At 44.9% G+C, this 27,690-nt stretch overlaps 1 protein-coding gene across 2 annotated transcripts in view; it reads right to left on the reverse strand.

The window, feature by feature from the left end:
* The window catches only part of LOC115481964 (protein HEG-like), a 196,722-nt gene extending 170,061 nt beyond the window's left edge, over positions 1–26,661 (reverse strand). For both annotated transcript variants that reach the window (XM_030221466.1, XM_030221465.1), the window contains exon 1: positions 26,535–26,661. In XM_030221466.1, the coding sequence (XP_030077326.1) occupies positions 26,535–26,589 (55 nt within the window). In that variant the 5' untranslated portion in view covers positions 26,590–26,661. The remainder of the gene's footprint in view (positions 1–26,534) is intronic.
* Between the last annotated feature and the right edge of the window lie 1,029 nt (positions 26,662–27,690).

The raw sequence follows: 27,690 nt of genomic DNA on the forward strand, positions 1-27,690 counted from the left end.
CTCATTTTTAGGTATAACTTGTCTGGAATGTTTTTACGTTTGGGGAGCGTGCCAGGTGCCCTTGACCTGGATTGGCCACTGTCGGTGACAGGATGCTGGGCTAGATGGACCTTTGGTCTTTCCCAGTATGGCACTACTTATGTACTTATGTACTTAGAGAAAGAGAATCAAAGTGGCAGAGAGGAAAAGGCATTCCAATTTCTTCTTTAATTCAATCACTGGGGTAATATTTCTATGAGCCACACTCAGCTTGCTCGGCGGCTGGAAGAGAAAATAGCAGTTAGGCCTGTGGAGGGAAGGTAAGAGAATGCGTATAGTGTATTCATATTACTTGTGTGAGGGAATTCTACAGAAACATTTTTTTTTTAGTGTACTGCATTTTCAGTTCTATTTTAATCAATACAGATCACACAGTTTTAAAATATTGTGCGTGTGTTATGGTGGATCTGGTTGTGCTCAGATTAGGCACATTCTCTTTCGTTCCTAGATCTTTGTTGCGTTAACTTGCAGTGAGAAACTTGAATAATACGTAATTATGCTGCAGCAGTGCCAGACTTCACATGTGGTCGAGCATGTCTAGGGAAGTTCAGCTAAAAGGATAGGTTTAGATTTCAAGGTCAGTTCCTCATTTTGCTGAAGGACTCACAGCATTGCTAGCTTCATCCCAGTACTGAAACCAAATACTACTACTACTACTTAACATTTCTAGAGCGCTACTAGGGTTACGCAGCGCTCAAATAATGTTCAACATCCTTCCTTTTGAAGAGTCAAAATGAGACTGAATCATGAGGACTCAAATACAAATCATTACACAAATCTTACCTTCATGCACCTCTGCACAAAAGCATGGAATAAACTACCGAATATTTTAAAAACAACACGTGACTTGACTGCCTTCAAGAAATTATTGAAAACGCACTTGTTCAAAGAGACTTACAGTAAGAATCCTCCTTAATGACTTGATTATTATTCTATATCTAAACCAACCATGTACTGATCCCACTGAATTGATTACATTAGTTATATATATATATATATATTTTTTTACATTTGTACCCCGCGCTTTCCCACTCATGGCAGGCTCAATGCAGCTTACATGGGGCAATGGAGGGTTAAGTGACTTGCCCAGAGTCACAAGGAGCTGCCTATGCCTGAAGTGGGAATCGAAGTCAGTTCCTCAGTTCCCCAGGACCAAAGTCCACCACCCTAACCACTAGGCCACTCCTCCACTGTTGCTACTATTTGAGATTCTACATGGAATGTTGCTATTCCACTAGCAACATTCCATGTAGAAGTCGGCCCTTGCAGATCACCAATGTGGCCGCGCAGGCTTCTGCTTCTGTGAGTCTGACGTCCTGCACGTACGTGCAGGATGTCAGACTCACAGAAATAGAAGCCTGCGCAGCCTTCTACATGGAACATTGCTAGTGGAATAGCAACATTCCATGTAGAATCTCCAATAGTAGCAACATTCCATGTAGAATCTCCAATAATATCTATTTTATTTTTGTTACATTTGTACCCTGCGCTTTCCCACTCATGGCAGGCTCAATGTGGCTTACATATACAGGTACTTATTTGTACCTGGGGCAATGGAGGGTTAAGTGACTTGCCCAAAGTCACAAGGAGCTGCCTGTGCCTGAAATGGGAATCGAACTCAGTTCCCCAGGACCAGAATCCACCACCCTAACCACTAGGCCACGCCTCCCCTTTACTGCTTTTTATGTGTTATGTAAATTATTCTATAGACCTATCTTCCTTATTTTCACACAATAATATGTTAAATTTAAAAACCTATTACTCTGTTCATAATTATGCCTTTTTGCAATATAGTGTAAGCCACATTAAGCCTGCAAATAGGTGGGAAAATGTGGGGTACAAATGCAGCAAATAAATAAATAAATCATGCAGCGTGAAGGACTGGTCCTGGCTGGATGTATGAGGATGCAGGGTGGGATGAAGTGGGATCCCTCTCCTGTGGATGTTGCATGTGGAATGCTGCTGCAGGGACTCCTGGAAAGAGGTAACAGGAAAAAGTGGGAAAGTTGCTTAGTCCAAGCCCTGCAGTTCCGCTGTTGATTGCCTGCCATCAAAAGGAAACCTGAAACAACCTGCTAGTGGAAAAGATGGCGTACCTTATCCTCTGTCTGGATTTCCTTTAAAGACAACTTGCCATTGTTCCATGCAAGGAATCACGGTGCTCATCTTTCAAAACCGGTTTGCCTCTGATTTCAAGGGTTCCTCTACCTTTCACACCAGAAACATTACTTCTGTTGTTTCTGTCCTCTCCTATTCATATATATTTATTTAGATTTTTGTTCACACCTTTTTCAGTAGTAGCTCAAGGTGAGTTACATTCACACTACACTACACAGCTCATATACACAGAAAAGGACACAAGCAGTGGGTACTTTACCCATCCGTGGCCCTACTGAATGGAACAGTCTGCCATTGTGGCTCAAATGTGAGACCTGTGAGCCAGCATTTCGAAAGTACCTAAGAGACTTTCTTTTGTTTAAGGTTTTTCATTGTCCTGTTTAAGTGATGTATTTTTGATGCATCTTGATTTTTACCTTGTGTTTCCGTTTATTATATATTTTATTAATATTTTCATTGTTATCCGCTCTGGATAAAGGCGAACTAAAAAATAATAAAGCTAATCTAATTTCAGATCTGCACGCCAACTAATTAGTTAATGAGCCATTAACAATCAATAATCGGTGATAATTGGACGTCATTAGGATTTGCACACAGATCTGCCCTGCATACTATTCCGTAACCTGCGTGCCCAAATTTTATGATGCACAACTGAAAAGGGGACGTGGCCATGGGCACCTCAGAGGCATTCCCAGAATTGAGGTGCGATGTTACAGAATGATGTCATTATGCGTCCAACCACCATTAGTTATGCGCCCAGGGCGCGTAATGACATCATTCTGTAACATCACACCTCAATGACGTATCAGGTTTCCGCAGGCATAAAAGTCAGGCGCAAGATCCACGCTAAGCTACTATTCTGCAAAGGGTGCTCTGCACAGAATACTAGTTTAGCGTGGATCTTTCCAGCGCCATCTACTGTATTGGTCAAAATAGCACTGAAAATGCAGTACACTAAAATAAAAATCATTAACAAAAAATACAGAATGTTTAGGTTTTCTGCAGAATTCCCTCACTCGAGCAATATGAATACACTATACACAGAAACAAGACGGCAGATAAAGAACATATGACCCATCCAGTCTGCCCATCTTCTGTAACCCGTAATTCTTCCTAAGTGATCCCACATGCTTATCCCATGCCTTTTTAAATTCTGGAACAGTCCTCAAGACCTCTACCGGGAGGCCATTCCATGCCTCCACCACCCTTTCTGTGAAATAATACTTCCTTAGGTTACTCCTAAGCCTATTCCCTCTTATCTTTGTCATATGCCCCCTCATTCCAGAGATCTCCTTCATTTGAAAAAGGCTCTCTTCCTGTACATATATGCCCTTGAGATATTTAAACATTTCTATCATGTCTCCTCTCTCCCTCCTCTCTTCCAGTGTATATATGTTGAGGTTCATAAGCCTGTCCCTATAATTTTTGCATTCAAGATCGCTTACTAATTTCATAGCCGCCCTCCGGACCAACTTCATCCTGTTTATATCTTTCCGTTGGTGCGGTCTCCAGAACTGCCCACCTCTTCAATGTCGCCTTCGGCACCTAACCACCACACCTCTACTCAAGAAATCTAGACTGCATCAACTTGACATTTCGTCCTTTAGATTGTAAGCTCCTCTGAGCAGGGACCATCCTTCTTTGTTGATTTTTACAGTGCTGCGTAACCCTAGTAGCACTCTAGAAATGTTAAGTAGTAGTAGTAGTAGTACTCCAAATGAGGCCTCACCAGAGACTTATATAACGACACTATCACCTCCTTTTTCCTGCTGGTCATGCCTCTCTTTATACACCCAAGCATTCTTCTGGCTTTGACTGTCGCTTTTTCTACCTGTTTGGAAATTTTAAGGTCATCAGACACAATCACCCCCAAGTCCCGCTCTTCCTTTGTACACTGAAGCACGTCACCCCCTATACTGTACCATTCCCTCGGATTTTTGCGACCCAAGTGCATGAACCTGCATTTTTTGGGATTAAACCTTAGTTGCCAAATATCAGTCCATTCCTCCAGCTTCGCTAGGTCCTTCCTCATGTCATTCACACCCTCCAGGGTGTCCACCCTGTTGCAGAGTTTAGTATCATCTGCAAAGAGACAAACTGTGCCAGACAGCCCTTTTGCAATATCGCTCACAAAGACGTTAAAAAGAGCCGGCCCTAGGACCGATCCCTGCGGTACTCCACTGATGACTTCCTTTCCTTCAGAGCAAGCTCCATTTACCACCACCCTCTGTCTCCTACCATTCAACCAATTTTTTACCCAATCAGTTACTCTAGGTCCCACACCGAGGGCACTCAATTTATTTATCAGACGCCTGTGTGGAACCGTGTCTAAGGCTTTGCTGAAATCCAAGTATACCACATCAAGCGCCCCTCCCACATCCAACTGTTTGGTCACCCAGTCGAAGAAGGCAAGTCAGATTCGTCTGACACGACCTGCCACTAGTGAAACCATGCTGCCTCGGGTCCCGCATTCCATGTAGTTCAAGAAATGTCACAATTCTCCTCTTTAGAAGCATTTCCATTAGCATACTCAGCACTGAGGTCAGACTGACAGGTCTGTAATTCCCAACCTCCTCCTTACTTTCACTCTTGTGCAAAGGAACCACATCCCCTTACCTTCCCTCCACAGGCCTAACTTCTATTTTCTCTCCTCACTCTTTCCAAGCCTGATACCCTCTGCTTTCTCCATCTACCTGGATCAAAACCCTCCACTCTCTGTCTCTCGACTCGCACAACTGACCTGCTATGCTCCCTCCCAATCCCTTCTCCCTCTCCCCAGTTCATCCTACCAGCCTTCTTTGTACCAGTGTGGGCTAAAGTTGTGCAAGCTCCAGCCCAGCCCAGCTCAGCGGGTTGGTCTAGATGCTGACCCCTTTTTCTTCCAGCTCAAATGGACTAATCCAATGCCACTGATCCCTCTTCCAGGTCATGCAGGCCACTTATGCAGCCACTGAACCCCTTTTATCACCTCCACTGCCAAATTCTATAAGGGTAGGAAATCTCTGCAAACTTTGTATTGTGCAGTATTTCCTCAGGAACAGGAACCTAGAGGGGCTGTAGGCAAACCTTTGCACAATTCACACTTTTCAAAATGGCTCTCTAGTACACAAACACATATCTGATCATGGGACAGCATTTCCCAATCTTTTCAACCCCGAGACACATTAATATTACAAAAATAAACCCAAAAAGTGCATCACATGAGACTTGGTGGGCATGGAGAGGACACATTTAATCCCATTGTAAACAAAGGCATCTCACCCTGGACACTTCTGTGCCCTGCTTTTGCTGCTCTTTGCTTCACTGTTTCTACACTTCACAAGGGAACACCATCCACCCTGCACAAGCTCCTTAACACACATGGACTCCTGTCTCAAACCTCCCCCCCCCCCCCCCCCCTTAGACCTTCCCTCTCCTAGATTCCAATCCCCTCTATATTCAAGCGAAAAGAAGCAATCCAGATGCTACAGGCAACTGCTTCGCTCCTAACACTCAACGAATCACAACCAGTGCTTCGTGCGTGCGCTTCCCATCTCACTCCCATAGTGATAAGACAGAAGATGAACAAATTCAAGAGGAAGAAAAGGAGGAAGTATTGTGTGAAATGTACTACAGTAAGCAAGCCCCCCACCCCCCAACTTTTTACCCAGGACTTAATCTACCCAACTAGGAAGAAGAGGAATGCATGATTACACTTGTGCTAATAAAAGAGTTCCTGCACCTTTAAGAACCACCACTGTTGTCTCATGTTGCTTCAAGGTGCTGAGCGCTCAGCCCTGCTGTTCTAGATCTAAGTGTCAAGCAGTGGTGACTTTCTCATAGCAGCACACCTGATCAGCTCTGAGGGTACATTAGTTGGGAAATACTACCATAAGAAACTGTACATGAGAACAGGCATCACGTTTCAGAAAAAAAACAGCAACTAGTGCATTCCAACATTTGTTTTGATGACTACCGTACGTATTTTCAAAGCATGAAAAAAGCAGCCTGGAAGCCTTTGAGGATGTCAGACTCGCAGAAACAGAAGCCTGCGAGACCGCATTGCTGATTTGCTAGGGTAGGCTTCTACATGGAATGTTGCTAGTGGAGGAGTAGCCTAGTGGTTAGTGCAGCAGACTCTGATTCTGGGGAACTGGATTCAATTCCCACTGCAGCTCCTTGTGATTCTGGTCAAGTCACTTAACCCTACATTGCCCTTGGTACAAAATAAGTACCTGAATATATGTAAACCACTTTGTATGTAGTTGCAAAATACCACAGAAAGGCGGTATATCAAGTACCATTTCCCTTCCCTTACTCCCTGTACCCATGTTAATCTATCTTATCATTCTATACATTCCATCTTTGCTCACACCCTATGCTGTCTATTAAAATGTTTTATTGTTGACATTGTAATGTAGAATATTTTTACTGCTGTAATTGTCTATTGCTTATGTTTGACTTCTTCTTGCTGTACACCACCTTGAGTGAATTCCTTCAAAAAGCCGGTAAATGAGAGGAGGAAGTGACGTCACTGCAGGCTATGGCTGCTTAGTTTGAGCTCTCCTCCCCACGACTCCTGGAAAGTGGCGATATCTTTTGTTGCTGTTGGTGAACGGGGCTGAACCCCTAGCGAAAACGTGTGGGAGCCGCCCAACTTTGTTGCTTCCAAATTCTGAGCGAAATTGAGATGGCAGGGCGGAAGGAAGCAACGCGAAGCTCCGGGAGATCGGCAGGCAAGGCCGCCACGCGCCATGAGGCTGCCGCTCCTGCTTCGATGTCGGAGTCAGATTCCGCGCTCTCCATGGACGAGGCGCGACGCTCTCCTACGAAAAAAGGAATCTCTACTGAAATGCGCAAGATGTTGAATGGCATCCAAGCAGCGATACAGACCTCAAAAGATGAGATCTTGGAGACCATTGCGACGCTGAGTTCGGACCTCCGCGAGTTAGGCGGGAGAGTCGAGGACATTGAACTTAAAATGGATGAGCGCTCCATGAAGAGAGTTTGAAATTTGTTCACGATCGTTTACGTCAAGTACATTATGAAAGTACCAATAAGCCTGGGCGTTTGCTGGCATTTAAGCTCCGAAAGGTTAGAGTGGATAGGCAAATATTGCGGATTCGAGATGAAGGGGGAGACCAATTACGGAAATCCATGAGTATCCGAGATAGGTTTGCTCAGTTTTACGAGAAGCTATACAAGCGAGACACTAATGTACAGGTCGCGAATATAGATAGCTATTTGAAGGCCCGTGATCTGGCGGCCCTGTCAGAGCAACAGAGGAGGGAGTTGGATGTTGAAGTCACAGTAGATGAGGTATTGGGGGTCATTAAAGAGCTACCGAACAACAAGGCCCCGGGATTAGACGGATTCACCTCCGAATTTTTTAAGGCATTTGCGGGAGAGCTGGCACCATACTTGGTGCAGCTTATTAACTCGGTGAGAGAAGGAGCACCTTTGCCCCAGTCCATGATGGAGGCCTGGTTGGCAGTTATCCCGAAGCCTGATAAAGATATCACTGAATGTGCGTCGTACCGCCCGATCTCCATTTTAAACACGGACGTAAAAATTTTGGCGAAAGTGATGGCTAATCGTCTAGCTAAATTGCTCCCTAGCCTGATTCATCCGGATCAGGTGGGGTTTGTGGCGGGAAGACAGGCTATGGATAATATAAGATGAACTCTGGACTTACTGTACGTTTCGCAAAAGAGAGGGCTCCCCATGGTCCTGTTGGGGCTAGATGCTGAAAAGGCCTTTGACAGGGTCCATTGGGGGTTTCTCGATAAGGTTTTGGAAACATTTGGAATGGGACCGGTATTTCGACTGTGGATTAAAGCATTCTATACTTCTCCTAAAGCTTGCGTTAAAATAAATGGGGGCTACTCGAGGAGTTTCTCTTTGGAAAGGGACACTAGACAGGGGTGTCCGTTATCTCCCCTTCTCTTTGCTCTGGCTATGGAACCCTTGGCATCGGCAATTAGAGAGAACGTGGATATCACTGGAGTGAGTGTTGGGGGTGAGGATTTTAAAATTGCGCTCTTCGCCGACGATGTTCTCCTTTCGTTGACGCGTCCGCTGGTGTCTCTTCCTAACTTAATGAAGGAAATTGATGTATACTCGGGGGTGTCGGGGTATAAGCTCAATGCCAGCAAATCTATAGGAATGGCAGTGCGTGTGCCTTCAGGATTATTGGAAACGCTGCGGTCATCCTTCGTATTTAAATGGGCGTTAAGGGATTTTAGATATTTGGGGGTTCAGATTCCCTGGAATTTGTCTGAGCTATTTGATCTTAATTACCCTGCTATTCAGAAGGCGATTCAGAGTGATTTGGATCGTTGGAACTCTATTGGCCTATCTTGGTTTTGGAGGATAGCGGTCATAAAAATGAATGTTCTCATTAGGTTAATGTACTTGTTCCAAGTACTTCCTTTGCGTCTTTCCAGATCTTTTCTATCTAACCTACAAGCCAAACTAGTCAGCTTTATATGGCACCAGAAGCGTCCGCGTCTGCCGAGAAACTTCTTGTACAAAAGTCGGCAAGATGGTGGGTTGGGGGTCCCTAATCTATATTGGTATCACTGTGCTGCCCAGGCCCGCTCGGCCATAGAATGGTTTCGAAGGGAGAGTCACAAGATGTGGGTTCATATTGAGCAATCTCTGGTGGGTTCACGTAGGTTGGGACAGCTAATGTGGCTTCCTAGTAAGCACAGGGGATGGGTGGAGTGTTTTCCACCTGTCGTTCAGAACACCTTTTACTACTGGGATCTTTGTTTCCCGGCAAGTCAGCCCTATTTTTCACGACTTGCGCCAATCGCAGATAATCCACTGTTTGAGCCGGGGGTAGGAGTGACGCCCTTTCAGAATTGGGCGGAGTTGGGATTGGAGATGTGGGGACAGTTGTATGAAGATAACGAGCTAGTTCCCTATGAGAAGCTCGTTGACGATTTTAAGTTACGGGTAAAGGACAAGTATGCCTTTTTGCAATTGCAACATTTTTTGCATACTCCGAAATATAAACAATGCCTGCTACGGGAGGTTGATCCTTTGGAGGAGATGTGTGTTAAATTGGGAAGTGCTAGGGGGATGATCACTTCTTTATATGGCTATGTGAGCCAAAGACACAAGCCTTACTTGTTGCATAAGCAGAATTGGGAGAAAGAACTAGAGTTTACCTTATCAGAGAATACATGGGTGAGGTTGGAGAAGGGGCTTATGAAGTCAGCTCTATCAGTGGCAGTGAAAGAGAATGCGATTAAAATTTTTTATCGCTGGTATTTGACTCCAGTACGACTAAAGCATATGTTCCCTGAGGTCTCCGCTAACTGTTGGAGGGGTTGTGGTGACCTAGGTACTATGGGACATATTTGGTGGAAATGTTCTAAAGCAAAGGCATACTGGAGGGCTATACAATCAAGATTGCAGGTTTGGCTGGGAGTCCTGGTGCAGTGGCATCCAGCGGTATTCCTCCTGGGAATGAAGCCGGGGGGGGGGGGGGGGTGTAATGAGATGCAATTCCAATTGGTGAGGGTGGTCTTACAGGCGGCTCGCATACACATGGCGAGGTGCTGGAAGACGCCTGGAGTTCCATCACTGAGTGGGTGGGTGGCTACGGTGAGGTATTTGTGTGAGATGGAACGCTTGACAGCGGTGAAAAAGAAACAACTGCCCAGATGGGAACAGATATGGGAACCATTTACTCACCATTATCCTGTATGATTGGATGGTGTAATCAATGTACTTCATTGTTCTTTTTGCTTTCATTCATTATCTTACTTACTGTTGCCTAACGATGGATGAAGGGGGGGGGGGCGGATTGGGGGGGGCAGTTTGTGATTTAGGTAGATTTGATTTGGATAAGATAGTTTAATGGGAGGGGTGAATGTGTAAATGGAAAAATTAAGAATACTGATTGGATCTTATAGCTGCATTGAAAAAGTATTTAGGCAGCTTATTGAGATGTGAATCATGATGTTTGCGTGGATGTACTTTTGCTTACTTGTGGCTGTCATACTTGTACTTTTGAACAGTTGTATTGTTATTCAATGCTTAATAAAGATTCTTATAAATTAAAAAAAAAAAGCCGGTAAATGAATCCTAATAACTAAATATAAGGAAGAGCTCTAGATAGTTATGTCTAATGTCACCATGGTGCCAGGTGAGGCGAGTTCTGGCAGGAAGGAGACAAAAAAAAAAAAAGACAGGTAACTTTGCATTTAAACTTCCCTGTTTACTTCCTTCAGTGTACATAAGAATTGATTAATTTAGCAAACATTATAGGCAGGTTCCTTGTGGAAAGGGAAAGCTAATAATGTACACAGCAGAAATAAGAGAGAATCTCTGGTGTGTAGAGTTTACAAATCAAATTTCCAGAATGTATTACAGTCAACATGGAGAAAAACAGGAACAACCTGAGTAAGATTTAAAAGCCATTTCGAGGCGGTGATATTTTAGGTTGGTTTTGAATATAAGCAATGGCAGGCAGCAAGATCCAACACTACATCAGCGATTCCCAGCTTTTTCAAGACTAAGGTACATCAACACTTATTTCAAAACATATCATATTAGTAAAAAAGGCCCGTTTCGTACAGAAATGAAACGGGCGCTAGCAAAGTTTTCCTCGGAGTGTGTATGTTTGAGAGAGTGAGTGAGTGTGTGAGAGAGAGTGAATGTGCGCGCGTATGTGCGTGTGTGACAGAGGGAGAGTGAGACTGGGTGCGAGTGTGTGTGTGAGAATGAGAGTATGTGCCAGGGTGTCCACCCCCCCCCGGTCTGTCTCCCAGTTGCAGTTGCAGGGGGGATTCCCCCCTCCCTCCCAGTTCCAGGGGGGTTCCCCCCGTCCCTTTTTCCCAGTTGCAGGGTCCCCCCTCCCAGTTGCAGGGTCTGTCTGTGTCCCCTCTCCTTTTGTCCTCAATTTAAAAACGACAATGTGAAGCAGCAGCTCCTAGGTTTGCTTGTTTGTGAGTGTATAGCAATGACGGCTGCGTGGGGGAGTTGAAACAGAGATTAACCAATAAGTACATAAGTACATAAGTAGTGCCATACTGGGAAAGACCAAAGGTCCATCTAGCCCAGCATCCTGTCACCGACAGTGGCCAATCCAGGTCAAGGGCACCTGGCACGCTCCCCAAACGTAAAAACATTCCAGACAAGTTATACCTAAAAATGAGGAATTTTTCCAGTCCATTTAATAGCGGTCTATGGACTTGTCCTTTAGGAATCTATCTAACCCCTTTTTAAACTCCGTCAAGCTAACCGCCCGTACCACGTTCTCCGGCAATGAATTCCAGAGTCTAATTACACGTTGGGTGAAGAAAAATTTTCTCCGATTCGTTTTAAATTTACCACACTGTAGCTTCAACTCATGCCCTCTAGTCCTAGTATTTTTGGATAGCGTGAACAGTCGCTTCACATCCACCCGATCCATTCCACTCATTATTTTATACACTTCTATCATATCTCCCCTCAGCCGTCTCTTCTCCAAGCTGAAAAGCCCTAGCCTTCTCAGCCTCTCTTCATAGGAAAGTCGTCCCATCCCCACTATCATTTTCGTCGCCCTTCGCTGTACCTTTTCCAATTCTACTATATCTTTTTTGAGATACGGAGACCAGTACTGAACACAATACTCCAGGTGCGGTCGCACCATGGAGCGATACAACGGCATTATAACATCCGCACACCTGGACTCCATACCCTTCCTAATAACACCCAACATTCTATTCGCTTTCCTAGCCGCAGCAGCACACTGAGCAGAAGGTTTCAGCGTATCATCGACGACGACACCCAGATCCCTTTCTTGATCCGTAACTCCTAACGCGGAACCTTGCAAGACGTAGCTATAATTCGGGTTCCTCTTACCCACATGCATCACTTTGCACTTGTCAACATTGAACTTCATCTGCCACTTGCACGCCCATTCTCCCAGTCTCGCAAGGTCCTCCTGTAATCGTTCACATTCCTCCTGCGACTTGACGACCCTGAATAATTTTGTGTCATCGGCGAATTTAATTACCTCACTAGTTATTCCCATCTCTAGGTCATTTATAAATACATTAAAAAGCAACGGACCCAGCACAGACCCCTGCGGGACCCCACTAACTACCCTCCTCCACTGAGAATACTGGCCACGCAATCCTACTCTCTGCTTCCTATCTTTCAACCAGTTCTTAATCCATAATAATACCCTACCTCCGATTCCATGACTCTGCAATTTCTTCAGGAGTCTTTCGTGCGGCACTTTGTCAAACGCCTTCTGAAAATCCAGATATACAATATCAACCGGCTCCCCATTGTCCACATGTTTGCTTACCCCCTCAAAAAAATGCATTAGATTGGTGAGGCAAGACTTCCCTTCACTAAATCCGTGCTGACTTTGTCTCATCAGTCCATGTTTTTGTATATGCTCTGCAATTTTATTCTTAATAATAGCCTCCACCATCTTGCCCGGCACCGACGTCAGACTCACCGGTCTATAATTTCCCGGATCTCCTCTGGAACCTTTCTTAAAAATCGGAGTAACATTGGCTACCCTCCAGTCTTCTGGTATTACACTCGATTTTAGGGACAGATTGCATATTTCTAACAGTAGCTCCGCAAGTTCATTTTTTAGTTCTATTAATACTCTGGGATGAATACCATCAGGTCCCGGTGATTTGCTACTCTTCAGCTTGCTGAACTGACCCATTACATCCTCCAAGGTTACAGAGAATTTGTTTAGTTTCTCCGACTCCCCCGCTTCAAATATTCTTTCCGGCACCGGTGTCCCCCCCAAATCCTCCTCGGTGAAGACCGAAGCAAAGAATTCATTTAATTTCTCCGCTACGGCTTTGTCCTCCTTGATCGCCCCTTTAACACCATTTTCGTCCAGCGGCCCAACCGACTCTTTGGCCGGTTTCCTGCTTTTAATGTATCTAAAAAAGTTTTTACTATGTATTTTTGCTTCCAACGCTAATTTCTTCTCAAAGTCCTTTTTTGCCCTCCTTATCTCCGCTTTGCATTTGGCTTGGCATTCCTTATGATCTATCCTGTTACTTTCAGTTGGTTCTCTTCTCCACTTTCTGAAGGATTGTTTTTTGGCTCTAATGATTTCCTTTATCTTACTGTTTAGCCACGCCGGCTGACGTTTAGTCTTTTTTCCCTTTTTTCTAATACGTGGAATATATTTGTCCTGAACCTCCAGGATGGTGTTTTTAAACAGCATCCACGCCTGATGCAAGTTTTTTACTCTGCGAGCTGCTCCTTTCAGTCTTTTTTTCACCATTTTTCTCATTTTGTCGTAATCACCTTTTCTATAGTTAAACGCTAGCGTACTTGATTTTCTAGTTTCACTTCCTTCAATGCCAATATCAAAACCGATCATATTATGATCACTGTTATCAAGCGGCCCTCGTATCGTCACCCCCTGCACTAGATCATGAGCACCACTAAGGACTAAGTCTAGTATTTTTCCTTCTCTTGTCGGCTCCTGAACTAGCTGTTCCATGAAGCTGTCCTTGATTTCATCAAGAAATCTTATGTCCCTTGCGTGTACAGATGTTACATTAACCCAGTCTATATGCGGGTAATTGAAATCCCCCATTATTATTGTGTTGCCCAGTTTGTTTGCGTCCCTGATTTCCTTTAACATTTCCGCATCCGTCTGTTCGTCCTGGCCAGGCGGACGGTAGTACACTCCTATCACTATCCTTTTCCCCTTTGCACATGGAATTTCAATCCACAGTGATTCCAAGGAGTGTTTTGCTTCCTGCAGAATTTTCAATCTATTTGATTCAAGGCTCTCGTTAATATACAATGCTACCCCTCCACCAATCCGATTCACCCTATCACTACGATATAATTTGTACCTCGGTATGACAGTGTCCCACTGGTTATCCTCCTTCCACCAGGTCTCAGAGATGCCTATTATATCTAATTTTTCATTTAGTGCAATATATTCTAACTCCCCCATCTTATTTCTTAGGCTCCTGGCATTCGCATATAGACATTTCAAACTATGTTTGTTGTTCCTAAGTACATCATGCTTAGTACTTGACAGTATTAATTGGCAATCTTTTGTCTGATTTTTATTGTTATTTAAAGATACCCGATCTACTACAATCTCTTTTGCAACCTCACTATCAGGATACTCTATCTTCCCTGTTATGGTGATATCTTTGAAAGATACCTTATCCCGAACCATGCTCTTTTGAGCGACTGTCGGCCTTCCCCCCATTTCTAGTTTAAAAGCTGCTCTATCTCCTTCTTAAACGCCGATGCCAGCAGCCTGGTCCCACTCTGGTTAAGATGGAGCCCATCCTTTCGGAATAGGCTCCCCCTTCCCCAGAATGTTGCCCAGTTCCTAACAAATCTAAAGCCCTCCTCCCTGCACCATCGTCTCATCCACGCATTGAGACTCTGGAGCTCTGCCTGTCTCTTGGGCCCTGCGCGTGGCACAGGTAGCATTTCAGAAAATGCTACCCTGGAGGATCTGGATTTCAGCTTTCTACCTAAGAGCCTAAATTTTGCTTCCAGAACCTCTCTCCCACATTTTCCTATGTCATTGGTACCCACATGTACCAAGACAGCGGACTCCTCCCCAGCACTATCTAGAATCCTATCTAGGTGACACGTGAGGTCCGCCACCTTCGCACCAGGCAGGCAAGTCACCAGGCTTCCTTGCTTAGCGTACACTTGCTTGGGTCACTTCCACTCCTGTGTATTAAACGTCCTGAAGCATGTCATAGGTTTGCTTCTTTTATTTTCAGTGAATGGGATGACGGCTGCGCTGGAGTCGTAGCCAGTGCTGTTTCCTCCCCCCCCCCCCCCCCCCCCCCCCGTTTCCGAGTCGCCAGTGGTCCTCGACCCCGAGCCCTCACCCGCCTCCTCCACATTGGACACTCGCCGCAGCCATTTGCTCGCCGTGTTGCCGCCCTCCCTCTTCGTCCTGTGCGAGAGTGTGAACCTGGCCTCTCTCCTGCTTTCGGCTACTGATTGGCTCCTTGAATGTGCTCCGCCCTCAACGTCATTACGTTTGACGCGAGGGCGGGGCCCACATCTGCTGCTACAGAGCTTCGAACAAACGAACTGGCTTCATTGACGTCAGTGGTCAATGGAACGTTGAGAGTGCTTTTTATGTCCAGATGGGGCGTGGCTTAGGGCGCAGATGGGCGTGGCTGAGTGCGGGAGTCTGAATAGCCTAGGTCAGGAGCCACAGTTGGAGAGAGGTGAGCTTCAGAACGTCTGAGGGGGATTCAGAATGTCTGAGGGGGATTTTATTTATATAGATAGCAAGCCAGCATCCATGGAGGAGGCAGTACAGATACAGAAAAGAGTTGAATTTCCCAAAGGAGAGCAAGGGAAGAAATGAAAAGTGCCGCTAAAGGCTCAAAGGAGGAGCCTCAGAGCAGGACGAAGAAGCGTTGCTGTATATATGTGTACTTCCCACACTCTCTATAATGAAATCTACTTATCAATTCCCTGTGTGGTATTTCCCACAATCTCTATAATGAGCCCCAGTTATCAATCCCCCTGCGTGCTATTAATTCCGACACACGTTATAACAAAGACCCAGTTACCACTTCTCTGTGTGCTCTTAATTCTCACTCACTCTATAATGAGATTCGGGTATCAAATCCCTGTGTGTTATTAATTCCCGCACTTTGTATAATGACACCCAATTATGATAGTAACATAGTAAGTGACAGCAGGTAAAGACCCGAATGGTCCATAAAAAAATCGATGAAGAAAAAACCCACTTATGGGTTATTCTATAGGCTGCGCTTACGAATCCATGGCCATGCTCCACCCCAAAACTCTCATGACCCTCCCATTCCTGCGCCTCCTTTTCCAGGATGCATAAAATTCAGTTGTGCATCATGTGCCTAAATTTACACACATACATATTAATTGATTTCAGGTATCGCCAGTAATTAAGCCAATTATTAGAACTAATTTAAATTTTATGTGCAGATTTCCACTTGCAATTTTTGGTGAATTTATAAAATTAGGGGGTATATATTGTGCATATACATACACACATGTGTGTGTATAGATATCTCTTACCTATCTATATGTTCCATCTTTGCTTATACACTACGCTGTCTATTAAAATGTTCTATTACGTACTGTGTTGACATTGTAAGTAATATACTATGCCATACTTTGTGAACAACACTAGTAGGCGACGTAGGTTAGGAACAATCTCTTATTTAAATATACACTCAACTCGAGTGTATATTTAAATAGAGAGATTGTTCCTAACCTACGTCGCCTACTAGTGTTGTTCAAGAGGCTACTCCTCCTACTCCCATTTTCCTCAGATCGTATTTGTCTATTGCTCATGTTTTGATTTATTCTTACTGTACACTGTCTTGAGTGAATTCATTCAAAAAGGCAGTAAATAAATTCTAATAAATAAATAAATCCAGCCTGCCCAACAGTCACATTCATTATTAATTCAAAATTTAAATCAACAATGAATGTGATATTATTTACTTGATCATGGTCTTACTTTGGTGTTTCTGGGACATAGACCATAAAAGTCCAAGTCCCTTTGTGTTATTAATTCCCACAATCTCTATAATGAGAGCCAGTTATCAATTCCCTGTGTGCTATTAATTTCCACAATCTGTACAACAAAACCTGGTTATCAATTCCCTACGTGCTCTTAATTCCCACACTCTCTATAATGAGACCTGGTTATTAATTCCTTGTGTGTTATTAATTTCCCACACTCTCATTAATCTCAGTTATCAACTCAGTCTGTGCAATCAATTCCCACACTCTCTATAACAAAATCCCGTTAACAATCCCCTGCGTGCTATTAATTACCAGTTAACAATTTACTGTTTGCTCTTACTTACCACACTCTCTATGACGACACCCGGTTATCATGTGTGTTCTTAATTCCCACTCTCTCCATAACAAGACCCGCTAATCAATTCACTGGTTGCTGTTAATTCCCACATTCTCTATCAGGAGATCTGGTTATCAATTTCCTGCATGCTGTTAATTCCACAATGTCTATAACGAGACCAGGTTACTAATTCCCTGAGTGCTATTAATTCCCACTCTGCTATACATGGATCGCAGGAGCTGCTTCATATTTAAGAGCCAGCACTGCTGTCTCTTACTGTGAAGTGCTGATAGCAGAGCCCACGTGCTGGTTTGGATCTTGATGACTTTTCTGTGGTTCACCTGATCAGATCTGAAGGCATACTGGTTGGAAAGCGTCACTGTACAAAGGTACTTTATTTATTGCATTTGTATCCCACATTTTCCCACCTATTTGCAGGCTCAATGTGGCTTACAGACTTTTGTTATGACAGTCATTCCAGGATATCAGATACAATTAGTAATATACAGAGATTAAGAAAGGGAAGAGAACAGGAAGGTGTTGGGCAGGATAGTAAAGATGGTGGATTTTAATAACTGGGTGGGTTGGTGAGGTAATTTTGTAAGGCTATGGGTTCTCTTTGTAGGCCTTATTGAAGAGATGTGTCTTCAAAGATTTGCAAAAGTTAGTTATTTCGTCAATGGTTCTCAGGGCTGTAGGTAATGCATTCCACAACTGCGTGCTCATGTAAGAGAAGGTGGTGGCGTGTATCAGCTTGTATTTTAGTCCTTTACAGCTGGGGAAGTGCAGATTGAGAAATCTGCGGGCTGATCTTATGGCGTTTCTGGGAGGCAGGTCCACGAGGTTTAGCATGTAGATTGGGGCGTCTGCGTGAATGATTTTGTGTACAATCGTGCAGATCTTGAACGCAATGCATTCCTTGAGTGGGAGCCAGTGAAGTTTCTCTCTTAGGGGTTTTGCACTTTCATATTTAGTTTTTCCAAATATGAGTCTGGCGGCGGTATTCTGGGCTGTTTGGAGTTTTTTGATAGTCTGTTCTTTGCAGCAGTAGTCCAGATGGCTTATTACCATTGACTGTACTAGGGTGCGGAAGATGTATCTCGGGAAGAAAGGTTTTACTCTTTTGAGTTTCCACATGGAGTGGAACATCTTTTTCGTCGTATTCTTCACGTGAGCATCGAGTGTGAGGTTTCGATCAGTGGTAACTCCAAGAATTTTCAGATTTTGTGAGACGGGAAGAGAACAGTATGGTGTGGTTATGGTGGAGTAGCTGTTTGTGTTGTGTTGTGAGGTGAGTACTTGACATTGTGTTTTTTCTGCGTTGAGTTTCAGTTGGAATGCATCTACCCAGGAGTGCATGATTTGGAGGCTTTGGTTGATCTCATTGGTGATTTTGTTTAGATCACGTTTGAACGGGATGTAAATCGTGACATCGTCTGCGTATATGGGGAGTAAAGGGGATATTAAAGAGGCATTCAGGAAAGAACAGGGGGGTAAACCATTTACACACATCGTGTCCCCCACCTTTAAACTGGCTATAAGACAGGGTTTCCTAAAATGTGAGTCGGACACTCCATAGATGCATCATTATTCTGCACTTCCAGGGTGTCACACAATTTTATTTGACTGTAATCGTGGGGTCATAGGCTTAAAAAGATTTGAGAAGAACTGCTAGAAGGAATACAACCAGAAAAAGCCACAGGAGTTTATAGAAGGAGTAGCAACAGGTGGGCCTGGCCCTCTCCAATATTGCCTCAGGCCCTCCCAGCACCCTGTCACACCATTAGTAGAGCTGTTGGGTATCCGCAAGCCCCAGCCAGCTGACGAAATCCAAAAGTTAGTTAGTGGCAGCACTTTGAGCTTCCAATGCTACTATGTTTAGTCCTCATGGGATCAGCAACAGCCAGTGGTAGCCTGCAAGCACTGAACATCCTCATTCTGCTGATTGCTGTGCTTCTCTGGGGCTCAGTTGACTGACCTCCAGATTGGGGATCCCCACCAGCGGGGTATGGAGGAAGAGAAGAGAAGACAGAGGAAAAATAGGGTGCTTAGTGCCTAATGCCCAGCCATGTTAGCCCTTCCCCCTTCCCCAGAAACAAAAAATCATTTCTGGCTATCCCACTGATTTATAGAGGGTAGGACAGAACCCTCGTATAATCACACTGTTCAGATTCTATAAATACAACTTCATTTGCAGAAACTCAGACAGTGGGTGCAGAATTAAGATTTTCCCCCTACCAATTCACCATACTTGTGCTGCTCACCTTCAGCTCATTGCTTAACCCTCTTGCACAGGAAGGGTTACGGTGTAAATTCCAAAAAGGCACTGGGATGCTGTGCGAACTCTCTATGGGCAGTTGTGCGTGAAAATGCTGTTACAGATTACTCTGTATTTACACACCTAACTTTTTAGATACAAGCACTCATGCCAGCTCAATGGGGGCAACACATATAAAATCAGGGGCTGATTAACTGAAGGTGAATGGATGGGTGGTCCTGGTACCTGTGTCACCAGGATTCACCGCAGTCTGTTCCAGCCATTAAAGATCTACTGGCAGCATCTTCATGAATGGAAAACATCTCCATGTGTGACACAGCAAGTAAAAACAAAGAGCATCTCAAGGGCTTTGTGTAGAACTCATTGTTACGGCCACATCACAAGCTGCTGAGTCACACATGGAGGGGGGGGGGGCAGGGATGTAATTTCAGGGTTTAAGATTGATGGAGTTTGAATTTCTAGAGGTGAAGGGATGATTGCGGTGGGGACACCTTCACAGCCTCGAAAAGCAGAATATATGAGACTGCACGTAAAAAGTCTCAAGAAACATACTGCCTTTAAAAATACTGCTTCTGTAAATTTTTCAGGGTGTCTGAGGTGTCCAGCAGATTTCTGGCTCAGCATGTGGCAGTATTATAATGAACAAGCTAGGGCATCATAAGTAAATGTTTATTTATGGATCTTTGATTCTTAATTGTATTTGATTTTGTTCTGGGCTTTACTGACAGCACAGGCTAAATTTATTTATTTTCTTACATTTGTACCCCACGCTTTCCCACTCACGGCAGGCTCAATGTGGCTTACATGGGGCAATGGAGGGTTAAGTGACTTGCCCAGAGTCACAAGCAGCTGCCTGTGCCTGAAGTGGGAATCAAACTCAGTTCCTCAGGACCAAAGTCCACCACCCTAACCACTAGGCCACTCCTCCACTGTTGCTACTATTTGAGATTCTACATGGAATGTTGCTATTCCACTAGAAGTCGGCCCTTGCAGATCACCAATGTGGCCGCGCAGGCTTCTGCTTCTGTGAGTCTGACGTCCTGCACGTACGTGCAGGACGTCAGACTCACAGAAACAGAAGCCTGCGCAGCCTTCTACATGGAATGTTGCTAGTGGAATAGCAACATTCCATGTAGAAACTCCAATAGCAGCAACATTCCATGTAGAATCTCCAATAGTAGCAACATTCCATGTAGAATCTCCAACAGTAGCAACATTCCATGTAGACTCTCCAACAGTAGCAACATTCCATGTAGAAACTCCAATAGTAGCAACATTCCATGTAGAATCTCCAATAGTATCTATTTTATTTTTGTTACATTTGTACCCTGCGCTTTCCCACTCACGGCAGGCTCAATGCGGCTTACATGGGGCAATGGAGGGTTAAGTGAGTTGCCCAGAGTCACAAGGAGCTGCCTGTGCCTGAAGTGGGAATCAAACTCAGTTCCTCAGTTCCCCAGGACCAAAGTCCACCACCCTAACCACTAGGCCACTCCTCCACTGTTGCTACTATTTGAGATTCTACATGGAATGTTGCTATTCCACTAGAAGTCGGCCCTTGCAGATCACCAATGTGGCCGCGCAGGCTTCTGCTTCTGTGAGTCTGACGTCCTGCACGTACGTGCAGGACGTCAGACTCACAGAAACAGAAGCCTGCGCAGCCTTCTACATGGAATGTTGCTAGTGGAATAGCAACATTCCATGTAGAAACTCCAATAGCAGCAACATTCCATGTAGAATCTCCAATAGTAGCAACATTCCATGTAGAATCTCCAACAGTAGCAACATTCCATGTAGACTCTCCAACAGTAGCAACATTCCATGTAGAAACTCCAATAGTAGCAACATTCCATGTAGAATCTCCAATAGTATCTATTTTATTTTGTTACATTTGTACCCTGCGCTTTCCCACTCACGGCAGGCTCAATGCGGCTTACATGGGGCAATGGAGGGTTAAGTGAGTTGCCCAGAGTCACAAGGAGCTGCCTGTGCCTGAAGTGGGAATCCAACTCAGTTCCTCAGTTCCCCAGGACCAAAGTCCACCACCCTAACCACTAGGCCACTCCTCCACTGTTGCTACTATTTGAGATTCTACATGGAATGTTGCTATTCCACTAGAAGTCGGCCCTTGCAGATCACCAATGTGGCCGCGCAGGCTTCTGCTTCTGTGAGTCTGACGTCCTGCACGTACGTGCAGGACGTCAGACTCACAGAAACAGAAGCCTGCGCAGCCTTCTACATGGAATGTTGCTAGTGGAATAGCAACATTCCATGTAGAAACTCCAATAGCAGCAACATTCCATGTAGAATCTCCAATAGTAGCAACATTCCATGTAGAATCTCCAATAGTATCTATTTTATTTTTGTTACATTTGTACCCTGCGCTTTCCCACTCATGGCAGGCTGTGGGGCAATGGAAGGTTAAGTGACTTGCTCAGAGTCACAAGGAGCTGCCTGTGCCTGAAGTGGGAATCAAACTCAGTTCCTCAGGACCAAAGTCCACCACCCTAACCACTAGGCCACTCCTCCACTGTTGCTACTATTTGAGATTCTACATGGAATGTTGCTATTCCACTAGCAACATTCCATGTAGAAGTCGGCCCTTGCAGATCACCAATGTGGCCGCGCAGGCTTCTGCTTCTGTGAGTCTGACGTCCTGCACGTACGTGCAGGACATCAGACTCACAGAAACAGAAGCCTGCGCAGCCTTCTACATGGAATGTTGCTAGAGCGGAGGAGTGGCCTAGTGGTTAGGGTAGTGGACTTAGGTCCTGGGGAACTGAGGAACTGAGTTCGATTCCGACTTCAGGCACAGGCAGCTCCTTGTGACTCTGGGCAAGTCACTTAACCCTCCATTGCCCCATGTAAGCCGCATTGAGCCTGCCATGAGTGGGAAAGCGCAGGGTACAAATGTAACAAAAAAAAATAGTAGCAACATTCCATGTAGAATCTGAATAGTAGCAACATTCCATGTAGAATCTCCAATAGTAGCAACATTCCATGTAGAATCTCCAATAGTATCTATTTTATTTTAGTTACATTTGTACCCTGCGCTTTCCCACTCATGGCAGGCTCAATGCGGCTTACATGGGGCAATGGAGGGTTAAGTGACTTGCCCAGGGTCACAAGGAGCTAGCTAAATAAATAAATTTGTCCCTGCTCTATTCAAGCTAAAACTCAACGCAGAAAAAACTCAATGTCTAGTTCTCACCTCCCAATACAATACAAACAACTACCCTACAATAACTACACCCTACTGTACACTTCCTATCTCAGAAAATCTGAAAATCCTTGAAGTCACCATTGACCGAAACCTCACTCTCGACACCCACGTGAAGAACACTACAAAAAAAATGTTCCAATCGATGTGGAAACTCAAAAGAATAAAACCTTTCTTCCCAAGAAACATCTTCCGCACCCTAGTACAGTCACTGGTAATAAGCCACTTGGACTACTGCAACGCTCTATACGCAGGCTGCAAAGAGCAGACCATCAAAAAACTCCAGACAGCCCAGAACACCGCAGCCAGACTCATTTTTGGAACACCTAAATACGAAAGTATGAAACCCCTCAGAGAGAAACTACACTGGCTCCCTCCCGCTCAAGGAACGAATTGAGTTCAAGATCTGCACGACTGTACACAAAATCATTCATGCAGATGCCCCACTCTATATGCTAAACCTAGTGGACTTACCGCCCAGGAATGCCAAAAGAGCGGCCCGCAAATTCCTCAACCTGAACTTCCCCAGCTGTAAAGGAATGAAATACAAACAGGCTTATGCTACTACCTTTGCGTACAAAAGTACACAGTCTTGGAACGCACTACCCATGGCCCTGAAAACCATAACCAAGCTAACAAGCTTTCGCAAAGCCCTGAAAACACATCTCTTCAACAGAGCCTATAAAAGTCACCCTCAATGAAACAAATCATTCCTTAAACTACCCAAGTACACCTAAGACACCTCTCACACGACCTTACCTAACACCTTTCCATCTGAACTCCTCTTTCACCTTAGCCTATGATTGATTGTCTTTGTCTTTTGTCTTCAAATCATGTAACGACGTTTTCATTTCCATACTCTGTAAGCCACATTGAGCCTGCAAAAAGGTGGGAAAATGTGGGGTACAAATACAATAAATAAAATTTATTTACTTTATTTATTGGGATTTATTAACTGCCTTTATGAAGAGATTCACCCAAGATGGTGTAGAGCAGGTACAGTTTAAGATAAAACTTGCAATTTTGTTAACAGCATAACAATAGTAAAATAACCAAGAATAAACAACCACAATAAATGAGGTAAACTTCAAAACAGTAAATTGAAACCTAATAATAGAACTACCCTGAAACAGTATCAAAATATACACATTTAACTGAAATTCAAATACCAGAAATATTATACAATGTTAGCACAATCCTACTGATACACCTAATAAGCATTAGAACATTCAACTAACATATGATAAGCTTTTGAAAACCGCTAAAAATGGTTATAAATAGGACAACCTGCAGAAGTTTCAAATTTGGAAAATGAAACCAACAAAGCAAATAGTTGCACTTAAAAAAAATGTCACTTTGCAACGATCGATTAAAAGCTTAGAGTCCAACTTCTCTACTGCAATCTGAGCAAGGCAAGACAATAGCTGAACAAAACTTACTACTACTACTTATTTCTAAAGCGCTGCTAGACGTACGCAGCGCTGTACATTTGAACATGAAGAGACAGTCCCTGCTCCACAGAGCTTACAATCTAACTTGGGACAAGGGCATCCCCATTTAGGGTTGGCATGCTCACAGACTGATTCAAAAGGGCCCTGGGCATCCCGGTCCTCCAAAGCTTGGCAGCCCAGGTGCTCGTCCTTACCCACCCTGGAACCTGGGATTTTGCAGCCCTAACATCACAGTAAATGAATATACACATACATAAACAAACCGACAATACACTGCATGCAGCAGAGTTCTCTCATAACAACCTGTTCCCTGAGGAGTCTGAGACTGAACCACGTGGTAACTCTGCAGGAAAAGACACTGTGTAGCTTGAAAGAATCCTTCTGTACAGTGCAAAAGTATGAAATGCAAATTGGAGACCTTGATTTGCCTATGTGTGTGTGACTTCCAGGTCACAGCAGTTCAGGTCAAAGGTTCACATTCTTTCAGGGCTGTAGGTATGAATTTGACTCCCCCTTCCTACTCCTGCTTCTTGGGGTGGCCGGGAATGCCCTGGAAGGCATGCTGACAGTTCTCCAGGGAGGGAATCAGTCATCACATGGTGATACCTAGTAGCAGACTCAGGAGGCACATTTAGCAAGTACTCTAGGGAGCTGGCCATGGACCATCAGTGCAACAGCTGAGCAATAGGATTGAGAATTCAAACTGAGGGGAAAACACCTGCTAGTAGAGAATAGAGGGTTTAACTGTGTTATGGTCAGTGCCAATGAAAGTGGAACACCACAGAAGCAAGAGGAAAATAATACAAAATCACCAGAGGCTAATTCACCCTTCACTAATGAAAGAACACATGCTGTGCTTTGTATGCCAGCTCTTCTGTGCAGTAACCTTGCTCTGTGAATCACACAGCAGTCAAACTCAGGTCTTGTGCTACGATGACACCAGGTAACAATACCAAAAATAAATAAATAAATAAATAATATTTAAGAACTGTAATTAGTCCAACAGAAATGGAAAAAAAGGTATACAAATTTGTAGACAACTTCTACCCTTCCCTGTAATCCCCAGCAGGAAGCAGAGGTGAAAGGTACAGCATAAACATTACGCACAGCTCCAAGCATCCTTGCATGAACAGTTAATCTCAGCAAGATCTGGGCAAGAAATAATATTTGGAAGCCTGTTAATCTGTAACTACCGCCCCCAGCAGCCTGTCTACTTCTCTTCTCCACAAGAACATGCTGATCTGTGACTAATGCAGCTACAAAGCAGCTTGTGTCCCTCAGTGGGGTTCAGCTCCTTCAGATCAGGGGACCAAAGCTGAGGGTCAAAACGGCCTCCTCTGTTCTGAGCATAGAAAAGGGGAAAAAAATGATGGCCTATCTGTCCAGTGTGCAAGAGGACCAGGCAGCTCCCCATATTCTGGTTGTGTGTAAGTGCAGCCAGAGGACCAAACTGGAAGCCAGAAAACCACAGCACTCCTTATGAGTGGTCCTGAGGAACTGTGTTCAATTCCCACTTCAGGCACAGACAGCTCCTTCTGACTCTGGGCAAGTCACTTAACCCTCCATTGCCCCATGTAAGCCGCATTGAGCCTGCCATGAGTGGGAAAGCGCAGGGTACAAATGTAACAAAAATAAAATAAAAATAAATGTAGCTGAGGACCACGGTGTGTGAGAGGGAACTGGAAACCTGTGAGAGCACATGAGAGGAGCAGGGGGGCTTCACACATCCTCCTGTGCAGGCTCTGGGGTTGGGGCACATACTTTTCTGTTCAGCTCCTGTCTGTGCCATTCTGCACCTCTGAATCACACGTTGCCATGTAAACCAGAGAATGAATCACAGCAGCATCAAGTAAACTAGCGGAGGTGGGTGGGGGGGGGAGTCACCTCCAGGGCGCAGGGAAGGGGGGGGGGGTCTCTCAGCTCCAAGGAGCAGGCAAGGGGAGAGGGAGAAGACTGGGCTTCAGTGAGCAAGAGAGTGTGTGTGTGGGGGGGGGGTCTCTCGGCTCCAGGGAGCAGGCAAGGGGAGGGGGAGAAGACTGGGCTTCAGGGAGCAAGATAGTGGGGGGGGGGGGGCTCTCGGCAACAGGGAGCAGGCAAGGGGAGGGGGGAGAAGACTGGGCTTCAGGGAGCAAGAGAGAGAGAGAGAGAGAGTGTGTGGGGGGGGGGGGGGGAGGGAATCTCAGCTCCAAGGAGCACAAAGGGAGGAAGAGGCCAGAGGGAAAGGCTGGACTTCAGTATACACAGTGGTGGAAAGAGAACTGGGCTCTAGGGTAATAGGAAGAGAGGTGCAGGTAGACCTGGCGGGGAAGAAAGAGGCTCCAGATAGTTGGGGTAGGGGTAGGATAGTGAGAACTAGGGTAGACCCTGGGAGGAAGAGAGGAGAAAGGGGGGGGAGAACTGGACTTCCAGAAGTGAGAGAGCCCCTCCCCAAGTGGAGGGGAGCAGTGCTCCAAAGAATGTGAAAACCGGGGTTCCCCGCTGGGAGAAGAAGACAAGAAGTAGGTGAAAGGAGTGGGGAAGGGGAGAAAAGCTGACGGTACCCGGGGCGGGGATAGCAGGAGAACCGGGATCCTGTGCCTTTTCCACTCCCTCTCCCCTCCCCAAACCATGCCTTACCTTCAACAGTTTGCAACAGCAGGCAAAGGCAGCCCAGGGCACCGGCTCCCCGCATTGCCTCCTCCGCTTCTGGGAGCTGGGGAGCAGGAGTAAGAGCTACGGGCGACCGGAGCCTGCACCGCACAGAACTGACCTCCCTCCACTGCTCTCTCCTGTGGAAGGAGGTGGGAAGAGAGGGGGAGGAGGAGGAGGACTGGGAGGGACAGCAAGAGGTGGGCAGAGGTGCTGGGAGCCAGCTGGTACCATGACACGCACTGTGCTGGGGAGGGAGTGGGCAACATTCTCAAAAGCTGTTCCGAAATTCCATTCACCCCCCCATATTCGCAGTCCTTTTTCAACATTTCAGCTGCAAAAGTCTGCCAAGGAAAGCGGTCTTCAAGATAAGGACAGTCTATGGATCCTTTTAAGAGAGAAAGATTTTGTTTTGAACCTTTGGGAGTTGTTGCTTTTTTTTCTTCCTAGAAACCAATGATATGAACTTACTCCCACTGTGATAGAGGGTGGAAACATTGATATAAATTCTCCTTTCGGGAGATTTGAGGTTTCAGTTCTTTAAATATTTTACACAGGAACAATGGATTTAATATAGCTTTATTATTAAACTATTTTTCAACGAGTAATAGACATTTGCATAGCTTCCCATATTTGTTTATACCTTGTAAAAACATTACATTGTTTTCTTGCATATCATATGTGTATAGTTTGTTTCTTGAGTGGGAGAAGGGAAAAAAGGAAAAGAGACTCCTATTAGTGATGGACGGAAAAGGACAGGGATCTTAAAGAATCAAGGGAGGGAAACACCCTAAAAAGAGAACCGTGAACAGTAGACACTGAAGAAACGGAAACAAAAAAGCACTTCTTTCTGTAATTAACAAAATAAATGAAATGCCCATTTTCAAAGCTGATGTATTGCATTTTCTAAAAACCGAAACTAAATATTTTGTGTCTTTGACTTTGATGATTTCATTTTCCCAGTTGGGCTAGTCCTGGCCTCTCACTCAATCCCACATAGCTCTCTAATTCCCTCACCCACTCTCACAGGTAACCCTCTGATCCTTTAACTCACACACAGAGGGGCATAATCGAACGCCCATCTCCATGGGTGCCTATCTCGGAGGACGGGTATGCGAAGGGGCGGGACAGACCATATTTTCAA

This window comes from Microcaecilia unicolor, chromosome 12, assembly GCF_901765095.1.
Source record: "Microcaecilia unicolor chromosome 12, aMicUni1.1, whole genome shotgun sequence".
Lineage (NCBI taxonomy): Eukaryota > Metazoa > Chordata > Amphibia > Gymnophiona > Siphonopidae > Microcaecilia > Microcaecilia unicolor.